General features: G+C 42.0%; 1 protein-coding gene across 1 annotated transcript; it reads left to right on the top strand.

Moving 5' to 3' along the window:
- LOC147145910 (voltage-dependent calcium channel gamma-4 subunit-like) lies at positions 1-18,905 on the top strand. Its single transcript, XM_086033375.1, has 4 exons — positions 1-417; positions 11,777-11,860; positions 13,222-13,362; positions 14,595-18,905. The coding sequence occupies exons 1-4, from the start codon at positions 195-197 to the stop codon at positions 15,113-15,115; spliced, it is 969 nt and encodes a 322-aa protein (XP_085889501.1). The 5' UTR covers positions 1-194; the 3' UTR covers positions 15,116-18,905.
- Positions 18,906-22,519: the final 3,614 nt, after the last annotated feature.

Here is a 22,519-nt window from a genome sequence, read left to right as displayed (position 1 = left end):
CGTAGCCATCAGGAAGGTCCAGCCAAATCCAAAATGGGAAGGAATGATGGTGCTGCTCAGCCTACCTTTGGCAACTTTTGCTGAAGTGTGGATGGACGAGGAGCACAAAGTTGACACCTGATTATATTGGAGAGCAAGTGGTGATGATGGTTGGGGACTTTTGTTGATTGATTTTACACGCATGATGCGCGGCCATGGCGTGGTGTGACCGAGGGCTCCAGACGCTCCTGGCCGTCGCGGGCGCCTTCGCCGCATTCAGTCTCATGAGCATCGCCATCGGTACCGACTATTGGCTTTACTCGCGGGCGTACATTTGCAACGCCACCAACGCGACCACGGACGACAGTCACGCGCAAAGCAAGAAAGTCAAAGGCGACCTGACGCACTCTGGACTATGGAGGATCTGCTGCATAGAAGGTAAACAAAAAACACCAACTTTCTCTGGGTGTTTGTTTTACCGCTGATTTGGTTTTATTTCATTCTTAACTAAGGTGGTATGTTGCGGAAAGAAAGGCAACATCCTGCTTGTTGCGCATATAGCACCCTTGCTACAGTCAACTCAATGTGATCCAACGAGTGTCCAATTTATAGGCTATCTGGTCTCAAAGAGGCAATTTGGTTACTAGCTAACTTCCATGCACTGTTTGTGCTTTAGTTGATTTCAGTTAAATCGGAGTTAAAATAAATTGTACAAAGCGATAAAGCGACAAACCAAGTCATGTGGGGGAGCCAAAATCAACGGTTAAAAAAAAGGAAAGGGCAACTCATTTGGTAACTGTATTATTCTCCCCCATCATAACGAGAGCTGTGAGTAATATTTTGATTACTTCAACCAGTATCTTTTCGAGAGAGTCAAACTTCCGTTTGCGTTTCTCCTGCCACGTCAGAGTTTGGACGTGGATGGTATCGATTGCACTTCTGCACTTTCGCCTTCGAATCTACCTCACCTGCGCGTTGCGTTTTTACTCTTTTTAATTTTTGGAGACTATTTTTATCTTATTTTTTATTTATTTAAATTTTTGTTAATCTCTGGGTCGCTTGATCTCGCGGACTAGCATACAGCTAGCGTGAGACGGAAACGGGCTAGCTTGGGGCTAGCTTGGAGCTAGTGTATTAAAATGCCTTCAGACGACAGCGACGAACACAATGGCCTGCTGGAGAAGGCAAATAAGACAATCTCTGACCTAAGAAGGGATATTCGTCGTCTCTCAGAGGAGCTCCATGAGAAGGAATCGGTCATCTCTTGCTTCGCGACCAGTTTCCCCGAACTCTCCGCGGTGGTCATGAGAAGGCGCGCTCGTGAAATCCTGTCGGCGACAATGACGGCTGAGGCGGCTGGCCTCTCGGACACGGCGAAGTGGGATCCAACTGCCTGCCCGGGGCCATCCTGCTCGACACCGTTGCAGAGTGACACCTGGGTCAAGGTGGTGTCCCGCGGCCGGAGGGCCGGGGAGCAACCCCACCGCCCCCAACTGGTCCTGGGGAATCGGTTCGCCGCCCTGGCGAGTGAGTCTCCTGTTCCCATCACTGCACTACAGCAGTCGGAGACACCGACTGCTGCGTCCGACGCTGGGGCTGTGCTCCCAGGGGCTCCCTCGGATTCCCCGCCACCCACGGCGACGACCTCGGCCGGGAACCCCATGTTGGGCGGGTCCGCCGGTGACACGGCCGTCCACTCACGCGTCGGGCTGCTCCGGGACGCGCTGTCCCGGTACAAGGGTGGTCGTCATCACCAGCATCATCGGCGACACTCATCGGTGTCATCCACCGTCTTCACTCGGCCTCGGCGGAGCCATCCTGGACAGTGGGGTCGTGAATCTTCCAACGGTGGTGAGTCCCTTGGCGTTCCCTCCTCACGTCACCCACCGACCACCGTTATAATTGGCGACAGCACCATTAGACGTACTCACTATCCCGGCTGCGTCACCCGCTGTTTTCCCGGAGCGAAAGTCATGGACATAGTTAACATCCTGCCGGGTGTTCTTGACTCTCTGCCATCATCCATTACCCGGCTCATCGTTCACGTTGGGACAAACGAGACAATACGCCGACAGTCTGAGCAGACGAAGAGAGACTTTCACGCCCTCTTTGCCTTGTTAAGAACCTGCGGTCTCTCGGTCTGGGTGAGTGGCATTTTGCCGGCATTGTCTCGCGGAGCCGAGCGCTTCAGCCGCCTTTTAAGCTTGAACACGTGGCTCCTACGCACTTGTGGCCACCTTGACTTTGCTTTTATTGACAACTTTAACCTATTCTGGAATCGCCCGTCTTTTTACCAGCCGGATGGTGTTCATCCGAACTCTCTTGGTAGCAAGATTTTAGCCGCTAACATCCACCATGTCGTAACCAATTCCACTCCCAGCTGACTCTTGTTTACCAATCATATTTCTTCTTCTACTCATAAACGCTGCAATGACAATGTCACTACCATCACTTACAGGCCAATACCAGCTGCTCACAGTACCACCACCCTCACTAGCTCCCCCTGCAGGCCCTCATTATCATTACCACTATCGGACAATTTTCCCATTGAAACCATCACCGGCAGACGCTTCCCTTGCACACACAAACAACGTGGTTTTAACAGTGGTAATCTAGTATATGTTAATACTGCTCATTCGTACCACCATGAGCGCACGTCCAGCACAATAATTAATCTGGCCGTGCTGAACGTGCGCTCCCTTTTAAACAAAACTTTTATCATAAACGACCTGATTTTAGACAATGATTTACATGGTATACTTTTGTCTGAGACATGGCTTGGTACAGATGCTCCAGTTGCTCTCAACGAGGCTTGCCCACCGAATTTTAACTTTTTATTTTCTACAAGGGATGGCAAAAGAGGAGGCGGGACTGCATCAATTTTTATTAATACTCTTTTATCAAAGGAGATCATTTTTAGCAGCTATTTATCGTTTGAACACCATGCCTTTGTTTTTAGCAGTCCCCCTATTCTCTGCATTACCGTCTATAGACCTCCCCATCATTCCACTTCTTTTATTACAGAATTTTCAGAATTCTTATCCATTTTATATTCCAGTTATAACAGGATATTAATAACTGGCGATTTTAATATACACATGGACAACATCTCGGACCCACTATCCAGAGATTTTTCAAACCTTTTAAACTGCTTGGATTTTAAACAGCACGTCTTGCAGCCAACTCACAACAGAGGACACACCCTGGATTTGGTTATAACCTATGGCTTGTCTGCTGGTGTGTCCTCTGTTGTTGACTTGGCAGTGTCAGACCACTACTGTGTCTATTTTAACATCGCCAGTTTTAACCATCTAGCAGTCCCGGTCAGAACAGTGAAGAAACGCTATCTATCTTCTGAGGTGGCAGCAAATTTTATCGAGATCTTAAAAAACACTCCTGCTGACATTTTACCTGCACCCTGTGATCTTATTGTTGACAATTTTAACCTACATCTTAAATCATCATTAGATTCAGTAGCTCCACTTTTAATTAAAACAACAAAAACAAAGACTGTACCCCCGTGGAGAAACAATGCTATCAAAATATCAAAGAGAAAATGCAGGAGTGCAGAGAGGAGGTGGAGAAAAAGTAAACTTACAGTACACTATGAAATTTTATGCGAACAACTGAAATCTTACAATAAAACAGTAAAACTGGCAAGATCTTCCTATTTCTCAAACCTCATTACAGTCAATAAAAACAACCCCAGGGTTCTCTTCTCCACCTTTGAACTTTTAACTAGTTCTGATTTTAATAAGTCCCCACAGAGACCAACAGATGCTCTCTGTGAGGACTTTGCAGACCACTTCAGAAGTAAAATCGATGACATAAGATCCAGTCTTTTAGCCCGGCAAAACACAAGTTTTAATAAACCCGGACAATCATATTTACATGAGGAAACACTGGAAAGTTTTGCCCTGGTTGATGCAAGGACACTTGTTCGAGTTTTCTCCCAGGTAAACCCAACAACCTGCCTTTTGGATCCAATTCCCACATTTCTTTTTAAGACATTTTATGGATTTTTTGAAGAACAAATTTTAAATATAGTCAATTGCTCTCTTCAGACAGGCGTCTTCCCCGCTGCCTTTAAAACGGCGGTGGTGAAGCCCCTTCTGAAGAAGAGCGGTTCTGACCCGAGCGTTTTTAATAACTACAGACCCGTATCCAACTTACCGTTTTTAAGTAAGATTTTAGAAAAACTGGTTTTCATCCAGTTGAATCATTTTTTAAATACAAATAATATTTTTGAGAAATATCAATCTGGTTTTAGGATGAACCACAGTACGGAGACTGCTCTTTTAAGGATCTTAAATGATATTAGGTGCACTGCAGACGTGAGAAAACTCACAGTCTTGGTGCTACTGGATCTAAGCGCTGCTTTTGATACAGTAGATCACCAAATTTTATTAAATAGACTTAAAAATCTAGTGGGCATCTCTGGTACTGTTTTTGACTGGTTTTATTCCTATCTCACAGACCGATATTTCTTTGTAAGTATGGATACTTGTTCCTCTAAAACTCATGAAATCAAATGTGGGGTTCCTCAAGGTTCGATTTTAGGCCCCTTACTTTTTAATCTTTATATGCTTCCCCTCGGGGATGTCATCAGGGGACACGGCATCAGCTTTCACAGCTATGCTGATGACACGCAGCTGTATATTGCCGTGTCTCCTGATGACACAGGACCCATTGATACCCTTTTAAATTGCATTTTGGATATCAAGTCATGGATGGCAGATAATTTCCTACAGCTCAATGAGGACAAGACTGAGGTTTTAGTCATCGGTCCCGAAGGTCAGAGAGAGAAGCTTTTACCAAAACTACACATTTTTAATCCCTCACACTGTGTGAAGAACCTTGGTGTCATTTTTGACTCTGAGCTCAGTTTTATTCCTCATATTAAAAATGTAACCAAGATTGGTTTTTATCACCTTAAGAATATCGCCAGAGTCCGCCCGTTTCTCTCTCAGGCTAACACGGAAGTGCTGATGCATGCCTTTATTTCCTGTCGTTTAGATTACTGTAATGCCCTGCTCTCTGGCCTCCCGAAAAAGAGCATTTCACCACTGCAACTACTGCAGAATTCAGCCGCTCGGGTGCTGACGAGAACCAGAGGGCGGGAGCACATTACGCCAGTTTTGAAATTGCTGCATTGGCTCCCTGTGTGTTTCAGGATCGATTTTAAAGTACTTTTATTAGTTTATAAATGTGTTAATGGTCTTGGGCCATCTTATTTATCTGATTTGCTTTTATCATACCAGCCCTCGCGGATCCTGAGGTCCTCTGGCGCCGGCCTTTTATTTATTCCAAGGGTGAGGACCAAAATGCATGGCGAGGCTGCATTCAGCCATTTTGGTCCTCACCTTTGGAATAGCCTGCCAGAGGATGTCAGGTCTGCAGAGACTGTTGATATTTTTAAGAGGAAGCTCAAGACACACCTTTTTAGTTTGGCTTTCAACAACTTTTAAATAATTTATCTTTTCTTTTGATTGAAGATAATTCTATGTTTTGCTTTGAATGTTTTAAAGCACTTTGAGTTGCATTTTTATGTATGAAAAGTGCTATATAAATAAAATGTGATTGATTGATTGATTGAAACACATCAGAATTACACCACAATAATTAAGTTAATACCTCCCTGACTGTGTCAGCCAAAAGCGACCATTATCATTGAAAAAGGTAGATTTTACAGTGCTTTAATTGGATTTGCAATTATGGTCATAATGTCGGTCAATGTATCTATATAATGATACTATATAATATAATGATCAAATGAAATATAATATTATGTATAATTCCAAATGAACTATGAAAATACAATTACTAAATCAGAAGATGATTGTCAATGATTGTCTTTTAAAAGTGCATTACTTCGGTTAGACTCAGAGCTTTGTATACACAGTCTCATGAGATCCAGGTACAATTGCTGGATTAAATCCTTCGCATTGAAAAATATTATAATGCTCTTCTACATATTGTAATATTTTCCCTCTCTCTAAAGGGGTAACCAAAATATCTGAATATTTGTTGAAAAAAAATACATGGGAAGAGGACCGTGGAAAAAAATAATCGCATATCAAATCGCAATCGAAATATTGAGGAAAAATATCACAAAAAATATCAATTATATTTTTCTAAAATTGTTTGGTATTACTGTGCATGTTCCAATAAAGGTGTTGAACATAATCAAATTCCATTAATATGATCAGTTCAAATTCAGTTTAGCTGTTACTAAGAGACATTGAATCTATGACAGGAAATCTTCATAACTTAATGAGAATTGAAGAAAGAGATACAGTACAGTATTTTTGGTACATGTCGAGATGTCACATACAACAGAAACAACAAAAAACAAAAGTTGGGGTTTTGCTTCTCAAGCTCCCCCTGCAGATAAGGTACAAGATGTTTCTTTTTATTTTTATTTTTTTATTAGTCTGATAGATAAAAATGGACAGCGTTAAAAAAATTCTGCCCTGCCTGGTCCACTAATAAGCCAATTTTGTGGGTGAGCAGAGGTAACCATGGTGACACCACAAGATAATCTCATTTCAGGCCATAAAATAATGTGTTATTTTAGAGTAAAACTACCATGCAAATTTCAGATCCAAGCAAATGTCCTCATAACTGCTATTATTAATCATATTTCATAACTAAAAAACAAAACATCCTTGTTTGTGTTTTTCAGAAATATGACAAATCATGGGGCCAATCTTAGGTTATTGCATGCAGTTGCGTTGTGTTTGGCTTCCACTTTACTGGAATTAGATTAAAAATGTAGAACCATCTTCAGATTCAAAGAGGCATTTCCTCTCTCTTGCTTTCAAGCACAGAGCGTAATATAAGCCGCATCACAGCAGAGAGCACGCCACACTTAAAGCATCTGCCTGACTTAACATTTTTTTGGAGTATATGTTTACTAGCTCTCATCTGTGAAGAGCTGTCTCTTATTCACACAAACACACACTGATTACAGCTGCAGAGAAGTGAAAATACACGCTTCGACGCTACTGAGTGGATGTGGTGACCCCAAACAACTGTGCAATCATGACACACTTTACTCCGACTAAAAGAGAATAGCAGAAAATCTGCCATGAACACCTGTGGTTTATTTGTTGTCTTACAAAGGGATTGAGAATAGTTATAATTTGCCCATTCCGTGTTCCAATTTCTTTTTTAATCTATGACAGGGGGAAAAAAAAGTATGGCTTGTATTGTAACAGTAAGTTGTATTGAGTTGGGAGGAATGAAGATCATAAATAAAGTCTTAGTCTGAGGGCACCCTGGCTAACCATGTAGAAGCAATAAGGCTTGTCCCCATGTGGCAAACACCTTTATGAAGGCGGAGAATGTTCATGATGTGAGGGAGGAGGGTGTTGCACAGCAAACATTTATTCAGACTGGACCGAAAGCAGAAGCTTCCCTTTGCCTATCCCTGGGCGATAATAACCCCATACGTATGTTTAGGTCTTAAAGTGAATTCAGAGATTTGTTTCTAAATACGTTATACATGTTTGAAGATGATTGCTGAAAACATGAGCAGAGAATGACAACTTTGTAGTACTCAATTGTAGAGATATAGCAAAACAAACAGTTTTTGTCTGAACTTTTGGGGGGGGGCTAAAATGGCACCGCGTGACACACTTAGGAGTCTGGAATGAGTTGCCCCTCTCCCAATATGTAAGAACTTGAGTGCCTTTGTTCGCATCAGCAGTTATCCGGTGCAATTAATATGCAGTTAGCTAGTTAGCTATGCCAACACCCTGAAAATGCATCATCCCTTCAGATAGAAGTGGCCGCTTTAGAGCGCCTCATTGTCAGTCATATGTGCATGCGTGTCACAAAGAGTATGGCAGAAGAGTGGGGGGTGGGCGGCAGTGGTAATTCGACTCGACAGTCAGCAAGTGGACCAGGGCTTCACGTCGGCATGGCAGCTTAAAAGTGTGCTGTTGTCAGCCATGAGTGCGTGCACGTCACCGAGAGATAGGCTGAAGTGCTACTCTGGGTGTGTTTGTGTGTGTGAGTGTGTGTGTGTGTGTGTGTGTGTGTTGGGGTTCAACATGGTCCAGTGTTATAATAGATTTGGAATTTTCATTATAGTTAATTTTTTTTTCATTTTTGTGTATTGTTTTTTAAATTTTGTTAGTTTTAATGAGCTACAAGCGTGGGTTTGTTAGTTTTCATTATTGTTTTTCTGAAAATGCTTTGTTGTAGTTTAGTTTTTATTTGTTTTAGGATTAGTTTTTGGTGTGCATGATTAAAAAAAGCATCACACTGTACTGTTTGGTAAACTAAAAAAAAAAAAAGAAAAGAAAACATCCCTGGAAACATCCCTGGAATAATATTTGGCAGATAGAATGTTTGGTTCTCAGTGAAAAGACAAAGTAGCAGCCGCTGATACGATCACTCCCTGATTGGTGGTAGTGGGATGGGTCGGATCAGGTGGTAACATCTGCAGCAAAGTGCTGGATATCTGCTGGACGGACATCGTCTTGATGGTGGTGGAAAGGTTCTGAATAGATTTCATAATCTTCCTCAGGAGTTGCTCATGTCTGATGAGCAGTGCTCCCTGAGCGTGGGAAATTGATACTGTCACATGAGGAGCAGAATTTGGACCCAGAAGCAGACGGGACACGGAAGTGAAAAAACAGAGCATCTTTATACACAAAAATACAAAGGAACAGAGAGTAGGGCTGGATGCAGAAGGCATGGACGAGGGCTTGACGTTCAGACAACGTGTCACTCAGCAACGCGATCTTAACAACTCAGAGACATCAGGCCATGCCCAATCGTATATGACAAAATAAAAGTTTCATTCTTAATATCTCGTGTAGTGTCATGTCATGTCATGTCATTTTCCAAACCGCTTATCCTATACAGGGTCGCGGGGAGTTGCTGGAGCCTATCCCAGCCGTCAACGGGCGAAGGCAGACTACACCCCGGACTGGTCGCCAGCCAGTCGCAGGGCACAATCTCGTGTAGTGGATATAATGTAAACCTATGAGATGTCCACACATGTAGTCTTAATTGTGGATACTTGCCTCATTTGCTGCAAGGCAAGTCGTGGCTGTGGTCATGGTGTGTCTGCAGGAAATGAATATCAGCTAGTGTACTTTGTGTGTGCGAGTGTTTTGAATACATTAGTTAAGATGTCAAAGAAATCCTGTGAGAGGTCGAGCAAGAAATCTGATTCTGGTTTGCCGAGGGGAGGTTGTTGCCACGGTGACGTTGAGCTGACTAATAAAAGCTGGACTTGCCTCTAGGGAGACAAACCCCCAGTTCCTCCTCCTTAACCTTTTCTTCCTCTCTCCTCAACCTCATCATCCCAACGTTAATATTAACTCTGTGTCTTTCATTCTGTCTCATCCATCTCAATTACTTTCTTTCTTTCTTTCTTTCCCTATTTTATTGTGATTAGATTACCACTGGCCAGTGTTTGCTTCTCCTGAACGTTTTTGGAGTGCTCAGTTGGGAGAAAGGTCCAGTTCTGAAATAATGATCACATGAATTTAGATGTACTCATAAATCATAAAGTATATTTAAAATTTAACACAGTGACATCGGTCCAATGGCACTGTTTGATACTTGAAAGAAAGAACAGAACAAAATGTTGAAGGGGAAAACATGGTAGTGGGTGATTGAGACATGATACTGGTAATACAAAGACTGACGCTGAAAATCAATGTGAACATTTACCATTGGGAAATGTATCCATTTTATGTAGGATACCACCCATTTCCGAATAAGGCGCTAAAAGCGTGGAGCTTATATCGCAGGTTGAGTTTTGAGGCATTTGGCAGCTGTTGAACAGATGGCAGTAATATGAGGTTCCAACTATATTAAATCAATGAGAGAGCAAAAACTCAGTTTGAATAAGTTAACTGTTTTGGCATTTTCATAAATATACAGAAAACACTATTGAGACCCAAAATACAACCAAACCAAACACACCAGCCTCCCAGATATACCTCCTGATGCATTGCATCACTTAATGCCACCTAAATAATATAACAGATTCACTTTGACTGCCATTTAACACATTAATAGCTGGTTGTTCCAAATTGATCTCGAGTTGAACGCGGACAAACGTGAAGTGGTTTGCTTTAAACAAAGCCATCGTGTACGTTAAATTCCCTGAGGAGTCAAATTCAAAATGGAATTCATTTGCGCTGTCTTTACTTGGCTCTCCATTTCCAAGTCCACATCAAATTAATAAAGCAGCCTCTGAAAAAACATCACAAGGATCAGAGACTAAAAGTCAAAACATCATCAAGAGACGCTTCTATGCTTTTATCTCAAGCGGGCTGCTCACAGGTCTGCTTAAGACGACTTCAGATGTTAGCTCCGCTCGTGAGATTAGTCCTTTTTAAAAGCTAAAATGTATATTAATGGATGCTGTATTGCTGACGATTATGCGTATTAAACTTTTGGTGTTAAATACAGGATTTTGATGTGGTGCGCTTATACGCCACATTTAGTCAAAAAATCAAACCAGGACTGTGAGCTTCGTTAATTGAATTTCACCACTGACAAAAAACACAGGAACACATACTGTATAAGTATCCAATTACCCCCAAAAGTAGGCTTTTCTCTGTTTCCTCAGGTGGGGCTAATTCACCTCTTAATACTGCTAATATGTCAGTATTATAGAAACCGTCAATGCTATCCAAAAATGCAATCACAGCACCAAACTCTTCAGAATCAATAGTTTTCTATTGTATTGTTTGTAAAGTGCTTTGTTAGAGCTCTTGCTGTTATGAAATGCGCTACATAAATAAAATTGTACAGTATTGTATTGCACTGTATAAAGATGCAGCCTAATCGGCGTTATGGCCCTGTGAGACGAATTTGAAGTCTGATTAAAGAATCAGTCTGCCACTACTGACATTAATCGAGGCTGAAATATGACTGGACAAAAAAAAAAAAAAATCTAACATTCACATGCACACACTGTAAGTGTGCAGCCAAGAGAAATGTTACAACATTAACATTTTAGACTGTTGGGAATATATTAATACAATTTAATGGAACAAGTATTAGAATTTTGTTTGTAAATGCAGGTAAGTGCTTCTGATAGTGTTGAGGCCTTTATTCATGATTAATTCAATCAAGTACAGTATACGTATATTAAGAAGTAGTCTCCATTAATTTGACCTTTCTCAGTTCCTTCGCTCCATTCACGGCTGTCTTGCGCAAGAGCAGTGTTGCAATGACTACACATCACGGTACTCACCTAGCTGTTCAGTCTGAAATGCTCTCACACTTTCAGAATTCATTCTTATTTTCTCGCATGTTTCTTCTGTACTTTCCATCTTCCCACTTCTTCAACCAAATAGGTTCGCTTCCTCCAGTCTTCCCTCACGTAGACTGTGCGTTGTGCCACATTAACGCCAGTGTGTCACTTGAGCTCTAAATGGTTGCACGAGGCAGAGAATTGAGGTACTCGAAATACTCGAGTACTCTTTCATCCCAAGAGTCAACCCATGTGTCGATAGCCATCATTCAGATGATGCTAAAAGACAGAACTATGAGAGTGGGAGGAATCATCCGTGACATCTAATTCAAAGTCTAGTCTTCAATATTCATAATGCTCGCTCCATGTTTTATTCTGTTAAAAGTGGAGAGTGTGTGTGTGTGTGCGAAGACTTTGAATAGAAGGTGACTGGGGGCTCCACAACTTTCTGAAACACACGGATCCTGAGTTGGCTGTTCATCGGAGAATGGGAGAGTTTCTTGATGGCATTCCATTTGACAAGAGACACAGTATTTTATTTTAACGATTTGTCATTGCCTCTTGCAGGTATCAACAAAGGAAGCTGTTTTCGGATCAATCACTTCCCGGATGATAATGACTACGACACAGACAGCTCAGAGTACATCCTACGTGAGTGTGTTTGACGTCGTCATCTTCACACACTTCAAATTCTTTATCCTCTCGCCTTTGTCAAGTGCCACTGATGGCTTCATCACAAGGGTGCTTAATGAGTCATGACGTTGCCATCCCGCCCCCTTTAAATATGGATGTCACGAAACTAATTGGCTCAAAAGAGATGACAAAGGGTGTTCTCATGACTAATTGGCCTTCCTCAAATCATGTCACCTATGTGACACCCAGATAATGTTGTTCAATGTAAGTAAAAAAGAGCACCCAGACAAAAACTAGTGATCCATGTTATTTTGCATCTTACATCTGGTTTGTAGCATAACACTCCTAAGCATGTTTATTCATGTCAAGTTAATCAATGTAAACACTATCAAAAATAAAGATATAAATGCCTTCTATTACTGTGTCTCCTTTGGCTACAGTACATTGCTTCACTTATGGTCGAGATATGGATTTCCCTTTATGTTTGTTTTAATATTATTGTAATAATTTTTAGCATTGGAAGTCACTTTTGCTCGTATGTAAACATACGTAATTTGGTAATATCACTGTAATACTATGTTACTAATAACCAGAGCTGGTCATTCAGTCCCAGGCACGGAACGGCGGACTGACGGTATGGAAGGACGGAAGCGCTTTAAAAGGACGAGGACGGACGGGGTCGGAGGACGCACATTTTTATGACTAAGGACGGAGGGACAAGGACGCAAGGCTACCCAGTTCGCGGACGGAGGACGGAGTGGCAAAAAAGGGCCCAGCTCTGCTAATAATTTATCAGATATATTGTCATAGTTCATATTCTTTAGTTATTTTCACTTCCACCATCAAAAAATATTTCATTTTTACTTCAATTGAGTTGTACAGTTATTGGTCGTAAAAGTGGCAGAGGTTTTGTAAGGATTTATCTTGGTCTAATTTTTCATATCTGAAAAACCTGGCAATTGAACACAGGTGATATGCACTGCACACTGAAAAAAAATCATGTTTAGTTCCAATGGATTTACTTAATTTGTGTTGAACTGACATAAGTCATTTGAATATTTTTGAGGAAAACAGCAGAAAATTATGTACCGGTAAGTTGACCACATTTTGATCATGTGCATCCGAAAGTTAGGTACTTTTTTTCCGTAGGCCTACCAAATTCAGGGTTTTGTCGCTCACGCAGTATGAAACAAAGACTACTGTTTAAACCCTTCAAGTCAACGTTGACAATTATCAGCTAAAAGCACCGAAATGACTGAAAACAAATGACTTCAACTTATTTTGTCCCTAATGACATTAAACGGTATTGGCTATGAGTCACTCACACGCCACGTTCAATTTGTAATGCTCCTTTTTTTTGCACTACGTCATGGGGGCAGGTATTGTGCGAGCCTCCAGCCTCTTCCCCATCCTCAGCACCATCCTGTTGATGCTGGGCGGCCTGTGCGTTGGCGTCGGACGCATCTACAGCAGGAGGAACAACATCCTGCTCAGTGCCGGTATTCTCTTTGTGGCTGCAGGTAATGCCATACACGGGAAAATCTACAGTCAACTCTGATTTGTTTTTCCTCATTCATTATTCTCTTCCAATGACAATGTTAAAAATCGCTCGGATGTAAAAACAACCTCATCATTGTTGGCCACACCCACTAAGTGAAGTGAAAGTTGTTATGAATTGCGGCTTGTCCCTCAGCGAGCTTGTATGATTCATTTGGCACAGTTTTCACGTCGAATGTGCATAGCGATAGTGATAGTTTTTGCCTCCCCACCCCCGGCTTGTGATTGGCTGTGCATTAGCTGGTAATCGAACCTGTCCCGGCAGTAGAGGTAGCATCATGTACCGCTACACCACCAGTGCTGAAGTGAAAGTACTGTATAAAACTACACTGACTACCCCTTTGCAAAATTAACTGTCCACCCCTACTCTTAATTATCCAGTGGTGGGCACGTCAGTCATCCTTCCGCCATTATTTCAGGCCGGCCCAGTGACATACACACACACACACACACACACACACACACACACGGCGTGAAATAAAAACAATATGTTTGTTCTCTTTTCTTCAACTCGTGTCTGCTTGTGCTGCGCCTGTGGAAGTTGTTCGAAGTTTTGAGACGGAAACACAAATGGAAGCCCGTTTAAAATGAGAGGCGGACCGGCCTATAGCCGATTACTATTTGTTCTGGCCGGACAAAAAGGTGGATAGACGGAAGGGTACCCCAGCTGCAGGCAATAAACGGACCGGGAAATTTTAGTAAAATTCCCAGATCTGCCCATGACCCTAATGGTGATAAGCAGAATAGACAATTGATGGGGGATCTTGAAGTAACTTAAGATGTTGATTAATGAATTGTTTATTTTTCATTCAGCAGGGCTGGACTGGCACAATAAAATAAAATAAAGTCGTCCCTAGCATTTGGACTTGACCGCCCTGCTGGCCCGCATGACTCGTAGCTACCCCTTAGCTCTGCCACAGTTATTCATTGGTTCAGTTTGTGGCCTATATTCTAAATGGATTAATGGCTTGCTCCCTCTAAATTGCGGGCTGGTCTCTTGGGGGAAAAAGGCGCAGAATTCTAGAAAAATTCAATATCACCACATCGGCCCCAAAAGACGCCAGCAAACTGGGCACCTGCCTGTACGCCAGATGGCCAGTCCAGCCCTGCCATTCAGTCAGTCAAGGTAAAGTAGTCATATCCCGATTCAGATGGCTGCAAGTATTTGTAATTCGTTCTTCCGCTGTCTCTTCAGGCCTGAGCAACATCATCGGCATCATCGTTTACATCTCCAGTAACGCCGGTGATCCCAGCGACAAGAAAGACGAGGACAAGAAGAACCAGTACAACTACGGCTGGTCCTTCTACTTTGGCGCCCTCTCCTTCATCGTGGCAGAATCAGTGGGGGTCCTCGCCGTCAACATATACATTGAGAAAAACAAAGAGACACGCTGCCGAGCCAGGCGCGACTTCATCAAATCCGTCGCCTCCTCTTCGCCGTACTCGCGTATCCCTAGCTACCACCGCAGAAGGAGGCGCTCGCGTTCAAGCTCCAGGTCGTCTGAGCCCTCCCCAGGTGGGATGAAGCGGGGGGGAGGATTTGGCGAGGAGATGAGTTTGCAGATGGGAGACATATCCCTCTACACCTTCCGCAGGGACCCTTTGAAGGGGGCGAGGCAATACAGTCCTGAGAGTGACTCTGGCTTCTTACAGGTCCACAACTGCTTCCAGAAAGATGTGAAAGATGGCGGCAACAGGAGGACAACACCTGTATGAGTGCTCGTGTTGGACTTTACAAGACGCTTGATAGGGACACACTAGATATTATATTATATTATGTTATACTGTATGTGTATGTGTACAATGCAGTGAAAAAGTATACACCCTTTTCCCAAATGCTTTTTTTTTTAGTTTCCCTACTTTGTTTAAGAGCATCAAAATATTGTGAATATCAGACAGAGATAACCCAAGTAAACATAAAATCAGAGCTGGGAATTCCGCCTATGATGGACGCTGATGGTTAACGAATGATGGGTAAAAATTTAAAATAGACGGTATAGTCCATGTATTTAATCTGTCTTTCTTCTATTTTTTTGTGGCGAGACTTTGATGGCACAGAGAGTCACTGTGAGTTGAGTCACTCTTTCTGTTCAAATATCGGTGGTGGATTGGGCGGGGGGTTGTGCTGTCGGAATCGCTGTTGGAAGCCCGTTTAAAATCAGAGGCAGACTGGCCTATGTCATAGCTCAGCTTCAGAAAACAGGTGAGCCGTGATTGGTCAGCATCTGAGCCATGAGCAACTTCAATGTCATTTCAGTCAACAGAAGTGAAAAAATGGCCGCCCCCTGAGATGGCTAAAAACAGGTGGATATTGCTGCTTAACTCATATTTCATATTAATCATATTGCCTTGTTTCAACTAGTGGGCCTGCGTAGAACATATTCTTGGAAAAAAATATGTTTGGGTTGACTTGGGCTATAATTCATGATTTAGCAAGGGGGCAAGTACTCCACACAGGGCCAAGGCAGCTTTGAATAGTTTTTTTGTATTCCTTAATAAATTAAATCCCCATTTTAAAACTGCATTTTCTGTTTATTTGGGTAGTCTTTGTCTGATATTCAAATGTGTTAGATGATCTCAAACATGAAAGTGGGGAAACAGCAAAAAAAATAATTTGAGGAGAGGGAAAGTACTTTTTCACAGCACTACACATGACGAATGTGGAGCTTCACTTTGCACCCTTACTTTATTCCTCGACACCAGTCCTGTGGTCAGAATAGCCAAAGCTAGTGAGGCTAATTGCTTTTCTCATTCACAATCAATCAGCTTTTTTTCATACAATCGGACCCGCACGGATGTATGAAGGCTGTTCCTTTGTTGGCTGGACATTTCTTTATTCCACATAGCATTATAGACCAACAAGGGCAGCAGGGGGGGGGTGGTCGATAGGAAATTTGCTAATTGGAGCACGAGATGCCAAAAACATGTGATTAGTCGACCCCAAGCCTTAAACGTCGAGGTGGGCAAGATTCAAAGTCTACTAATCCGTTCAACCCTATGATGCACAGGTATCAGGTATCCGCTATTGAAGCTGGGCAGACACAATCCATCCATCCCTTTTTTGGGGCATTTATCCTCATGAGGGCTTCAGGTAAACTGAGGCTTTGGATGAAAGGCAGGATTCTCCCTGGACTGGTCACCAGCCAATTGCAGGGCATGTAAAGGCAGACAACCATTCACATTCACACTAAGCGACAATTTCAAGTCTTGAATTAACCTAACATGCCTGTTTTTGGGATTGTGAGAGGAAGCCGGAGTGACTGAACCTCAGGTCTGTGAGACTCGTGTGCTAATCACTCATTCACCAAGCTGCCCACATACATAATCCGGTTTTAGAAATGTTTTAAAAATTTGGACTTTAGACTGATGACAACTAACGATTTAAGTGCTCACGCTGTCATTTGCATGCGGTTCCATTTCCACCATGTAGATGGCAGTAAAATACATGTTTCAACCTGATTTATCCATCAAGCTATTAAAAGAGGCCAATGTATCATATCAAACTGTGGACTAAAACATAAAGCCACATTCCATTTATCATTTGTGCCTTACTTCAAGATGAGAACCCAAATAGTCCATTTAGCGATTTTTGCTAAATCACTCTGCTTCAACTGTGCGAAATCATTATGAGAAGTGAACAAGTTTATCCGATCATCATGTGACGGCCAATTGGAAATCTGGGTTGAAATGGGCTTGACTGACACAGTGTATGCTTAGATTTATGTAAAAAGGACCACCTTGACCATCTATCTATCCATCCATCCATCCATCTATCTATCTATCTATCTATCTATCTATCTATCTATCTATCTATCTATCTATCTATCTATCTATCTATCTATCTATCTATCTATCTATCTATCTATCTATCTATCTATCTATCTATCTATCTATCTATCTATCTATCTATCTATCTATCCATCTATCACTGCCATGTTGGAAAAGGAGGTTGTGAAAATTCTCTTGCTTGATATAACTTGATAGTTGCTTGATAGAACCTGCTTTACCTGAAAAAAGTGTACAGTATCTCCAAAAGTGTTCGGTTAAATTATGATTTGTGTGTTGTTTACTTTAACACAGTTGGTGCTACGCTCATCTCCTCTTTCAAGAACTTACTTGTTGTACAAAAGCCTACTAAATTCTTGTAAGTGCTGGCTTTTCACTATGTGATGACAAATGTGCTAAACAGCTCTGAATCACTTACACACGCGTATAGGCCTAACCTGTTTTTTGTAAATAGAGATGTATCTTGCAAATTACAAATGGCAAAGTGTCAGAATATTCCAGGGTGCATCCGCAGCATGTGTTCATTTATCTCAGCATAACTGTGTATCGTTTATGCTCAGGAACGGTAGGTCTATCTAAGACAAATTTTAATTCATCAGAGCGTTTCCTACTATGTTTACATTCATGCTTTTTATTGGACACCTACAATGTACACCTTAAGTGATGTGAATTTTAGTGCGCAAGACAACAAATATTGTAGTTCCTTTGCTCTAAAAAAACGCCATGTCCTATTTTATTGATGGATGCGTGGCCAACTTTAACAAGAAAGCGCCACACCTTAGATAAATGGCTCCCCCTAAACCCCACCAGGAAAAACACATTGGTGATTTTAATTACCTTTGCTATGACTGAGGTCACAATGCACACAATGTGCTGCTGTAACGATATAAATTTCACCACTGTGGGATCAAGGCCTTCTTATTCTTATTCTTATTCTTACACAGCACCTGCAGAGAAACTATGGCTTCCGTAAAGGTGAAGTTTATGGTGTAGTGTGTATCTCTTTCTTTGAGTTTTGGCCACAGATGAAGGAAAACAGTCCAGAGAAGCACATTGCTGTATCATTAGTGCTGTGTCTAACAAATTAGCACTAACATTCTCAGCCCACAGATGGCAGAAGTGCCTTCCTCTTCTTCTTGATTTGTGTTGACAGTCAGCGACAGTTTGAAAGAGTGCTACGGGCACCTACAGGACATAAGTGGAACGGCAAAGACTTGTTCCTGTTTACGGGTCCATTAGTAGAAAAAGAGTGAGCAATGCTTTTCGTCAAATATTTTTATTATATTTGTATAAAATTATTACAAAGTCTCTCATTTTTTAATTGAGTCCCACTACTAATATACTTGTTGTTTTACATATTCAATTACAATAATATACTGTAATATAATTTTAATGATCACTTCTAGGTAATTTAAAATGCATTTTGAAAAAATAAAGTAAAACCGTACGTTGTATCATGTTTTCCTTTCTTACCAAACTAGACTGTTATCACGAGGTGTTATGTGCTAGTTATTTACTCTTTGTTATGAACTAGCTGGTCAGAAAGTTTGGGTTTTACAAAAAACGACCTCTTTGATGTCAGCCCAAGAATTCTTTGTTTTAATTGGATGTTTCATTGTAATGGTATCACTGTTGCATGTTGGTTGTTTTATTTGCACACTTGCAGACCCTGTTGGCCTATTTCAGTACAGTTTACAATAAATCTAATAGCGTGGTGTCATTGGATTTATTTATTTACTTTTGGACGGGCGGTGTTTCAATTGACTGTGTTGAAATTGTGGTTTAGTAAAACTGTGGGAGATTCATTTTGGCATGTGCCAGTTACTCTGAGAGTTTATATTTGGCTAATGATGCAGGTGTGCTGAGACACTCGATGGCAGACACGCGGTGTTAAAGTGAAAACGCACGAGCAAACTTAATGGTCGACCGAGCTAACAGGCTGCTGAACGCTTCCCCTCGTCTGTCTCGTAACATGAGCTCAAGTAAAACGGGTGTTGTTTGTGTGCACGGCCATCTAGAAGATTACACGCTTCATTCTTGATTTGGTTTTATGGATTGTTACCCGCTTGAATATTTTGCCAAGTTTGGAACCGGTCAAACTCTGCCTCATTGGCGAGTGTCATTGGTGCGTCTCTGCAAATTCGCTCGACTCTCAAGTCACTGACCTTTCATTTAGCATGGACTTATTTTGAGTCTGCATGCGTGCGTGCATGTAGCTTCCTCATGCCAAACGGGTCTTATGACCTTGTTTCTTCAGTGCTGAATTAGGGTGTCCCCTCTCTTCTGTCCATCAGTCAAAGCTGTTTAGTTTACATCCATGGATCTGGTCTGACATTTGTATCCCCAATGATGATTGAGCCCTAATCCTGCTTGTTGTGTCCAGTGAAATGCAATACCTCCTTCAGTAATTGACAAGAGATTGGCAGGGGTCACCTCCCCGTGCACTCACATAGCCGCCATGCTTGTTAGCATTCGGTCGAGGTGCAAGAATGACACATGGGCTGTAGCCTGATGGTCTGATGTGACAAATAGAAGATGACACCACAGTTCATACCTCATCTTCATGATACTGAAACGGCATCACCCAATGACACGCACTAAACAAATCATTTACAGCCGGTGGGTGTTTATTTTTGGAGTAGCATCCTTGTTTATGTGAAATTTTCATGCATGACAAGAAAGTTGCTTCACATGCATTTAAACTGCACGCATCATTACTTTTTCTGCTAGACTTTACCCAAACAACAACAAATGCAAATACCACCAATAGATTACAGTTTTTTTTCCCCCTGGCCATATCACATATTTGCTAAGTACTTCACCACACAGCAGAGAAAGGACAGGGAGATTGGGCAGCATCCAGAAAGAGAGAGAGAGAGAGAGAGAGAGAGAGAGAGAGAGAGAGAGAGAGAGAGAGAGAGAGAGAGAGAGAGAGAGAGAGAGAGAGAGAGAGAGAGGGATACGCAAAGGCGCACTCACACTGGACTAGTTATATCGTACCAGGCTTCAACGCTGTTACCCCTCCCTGCCTTGTCCCCCAGTGACCCATACTATTAAGTTTCATCACATCACAATGCAGCACTGCATGACTTTGTGGATTAGTTTGAGTCTTTGAGTCTATTTTTATTGAGCCAGATGGCGGTTATTATCGATAACTATTGAGGGTGTATGACATGTCATGGTTGAGCCCATGCATGAGCAACCACACCATGCCCAAGCGCACTACAGAGTCTTCACACAAATCAAACAATCCAAATTTTAAGCGCAAGGTACATATTCCTTCTACACAAGCTCATGTCAAATCTCAATGTGAGGAAATCACTTGCCAAAAGGATGAGAACTTCATTCAGCTTCAACCCATGAAGAAATGTTTAAGTCAGATGGAGCTTCACCCCCTGGTGAGATTGCCTCTCCACAGGCGCTCGCTCTCCTCTTAAGTTCTTGAAAGTGTAAAATGGCTGACATTTCTCGCGGCAGGGGTCTTTATTCCCTGCATCCTGTGGATATTGATGCCATATCGTGGATCCGGAAACCACAGGGGTGACGTCTGTCACTGTGATGAGGCTCAGCTTAGCTGGGAGCAATCGGAGCTAAAGTATATCCTTTTCATATGACTCATGAAATACACCGGATATTGACGCTTGACCTAATTATGTTACTAATGTAAGTAATGAACAAAAAACATCACTTCATTGTTTTAGGGGCAACTTTCCTCAAGTCACATCCGGAAGTACTATATCACTTTGCATAAAAGTTCTTTCATCTTGTAGAGTGAAGATGGGTTAAGATAAAACTGGAGAAAGTCACAAACACATGTCGCAGAAAGTGTGCCATACTCAGATGGAAAGGACCCAAAAGCATAACAGATTCAACAAGGAACAGAAAATAAGGCGAAGTAGAAAATCACAAGCAAAGGACACAAACTAACAAAGAAATGCTGGGGAACAAGCTGGTAAACAATTTTGGGATGTACAAAGAATAACAACGCTTTCTTAAATTCTTGTTTTTATACACACAAAGATTGTCAGAATGATCTGCATTCAAACAAACATGAAAACCAAAACATGAACATAAAATGCTGCAATATCAGGGTTTGCGTTATACGACAGTCAAGCCCCTTCAAAGCACATCTGAGCTCCTAAAAGACCATTAAACAAAAAAAAAATGGGGGGGGGGGGGCCGTTGGACTCGCCGACGGCCGGCCATTTAAAAATTAGAGGCGGACCGGCCTATGGACAGGTACTATATTTTTCCCCCCGGAAAAAAAGGCAAATTAACGGACGACGGGAGGGTACCCACGCTGCAGACGGATGATAAATAATGGACGCTCAATTTTTTGTAAAATGCCCAGCTCTGTGAACTTGAACAGTATATCAGCATGTGCATGAATCTGACAGAACAGGCTTTTGGGAGGTCAGTGATGAAAATGGAAAATAGAAAGGGGCCTAAAGATGAACCTTGTGGCACACCTTGTGACATGCTAACTACTGCTTGCTGCTGCTTGTGCACGCTGAACATTAGGGAGCCATGGTCTTACATCAGGGTTAGGGAACTCTGGTTCCTCCAAAGCCATATCTTGCCTGTTTTGGAACTCTCCCTAATAAAACACACCTGATTCAAATGATCAGCTCATCGGCATGCCCGGTAGAAGTCGGAAGCGATGATGATCATTTGAGTCAGGTGTGTTGTAGTAGGGAGTGATCCAAAACAGGCAGGATATGGCTCTCAAGGAACCGGATTTCCTTAATCCTGTTTTACATTGACATAAGGAAGCAGGTGTGTGCAGTTGATGGAGGTGTGAGCTTCAACTCACAAAGTGGGTCTGTGTCATTATAACTTCATAGCGATTCGATGTAAGGCAAAGCATAACAAATGGTGACTAAAGGGAATTCAAAGGAGCAGATGTTCATCTATTAGCAGTCTTCTTCGGTGCTCAGTGTTATTTGATAAGATCTTTTCTTGGTCTCACCTGTCCATCCTGACATCAATGACCTTAACATATGTCTCGCTGAGCGGAAGCAAGCATCGGGATTCCGGCACATTGCCATTAAACTATGTCAAGTAACAACTGACTCTACTTGCTGACTTGGCAGCGTTTCAGTATGCTGACAGGTTGGGTTGGCTACAAGAAGATAGATTAATGGTCAGACATACAATCCCCTCCGATAGAATTGGATCAGTGAGGCCAGTTCTTTCTTTTTTGATATACACTTAAAACGACCCTTGTGAGGATAAGCGGATTGGATAATGGATGGATGGACTTAAACCATTTGGGTCAGACGTAAAAAAATTGAATACAGGACAAAAGGTTGATATTTTAGCTTACGTTATCAA

The sequence above is a fragment of the Filicampus tigris genome, chromosome 6, assembly GCF_054856515.1.
Source record: "Filicampus tigris isolate MCC_2025a chromosome 6, RoL_Ftig_1.0, whole genome shotgun sequence".
NCBI lineage: Eukaryota > Metazoa > Chordata > Actinopteri > Syngnathiformes > Syngnathidae > Filicampus > Filicampus tigris.
This window is presented reverse-complemented; position numbering and strand designations above follow the sequence as displayed.

Coding starts and splice junctions, on each gene's coding strand:
- LOC147145910 (XM_086033375.1), top strand. CDS start 195: ATGGCGTGGTGTGACCGAGGGCTCCAGACGCTCCTGGCCGTCGCGGGC. Junction 418..11,776: donor GAGGATCTGCTGCATAGAAG/GTAAACAAAAAA, acceptor TGCCTCTTGCAG/GTATCAACAAAGGAAGCTGT. Junction 11,861..13,221: donor CAGCTCAGAGTACATCCTAC/GTGAGTGTGTTT, acceptor TCATGGGGGCAG/GTATTGTGCGAGCCTCCAGC.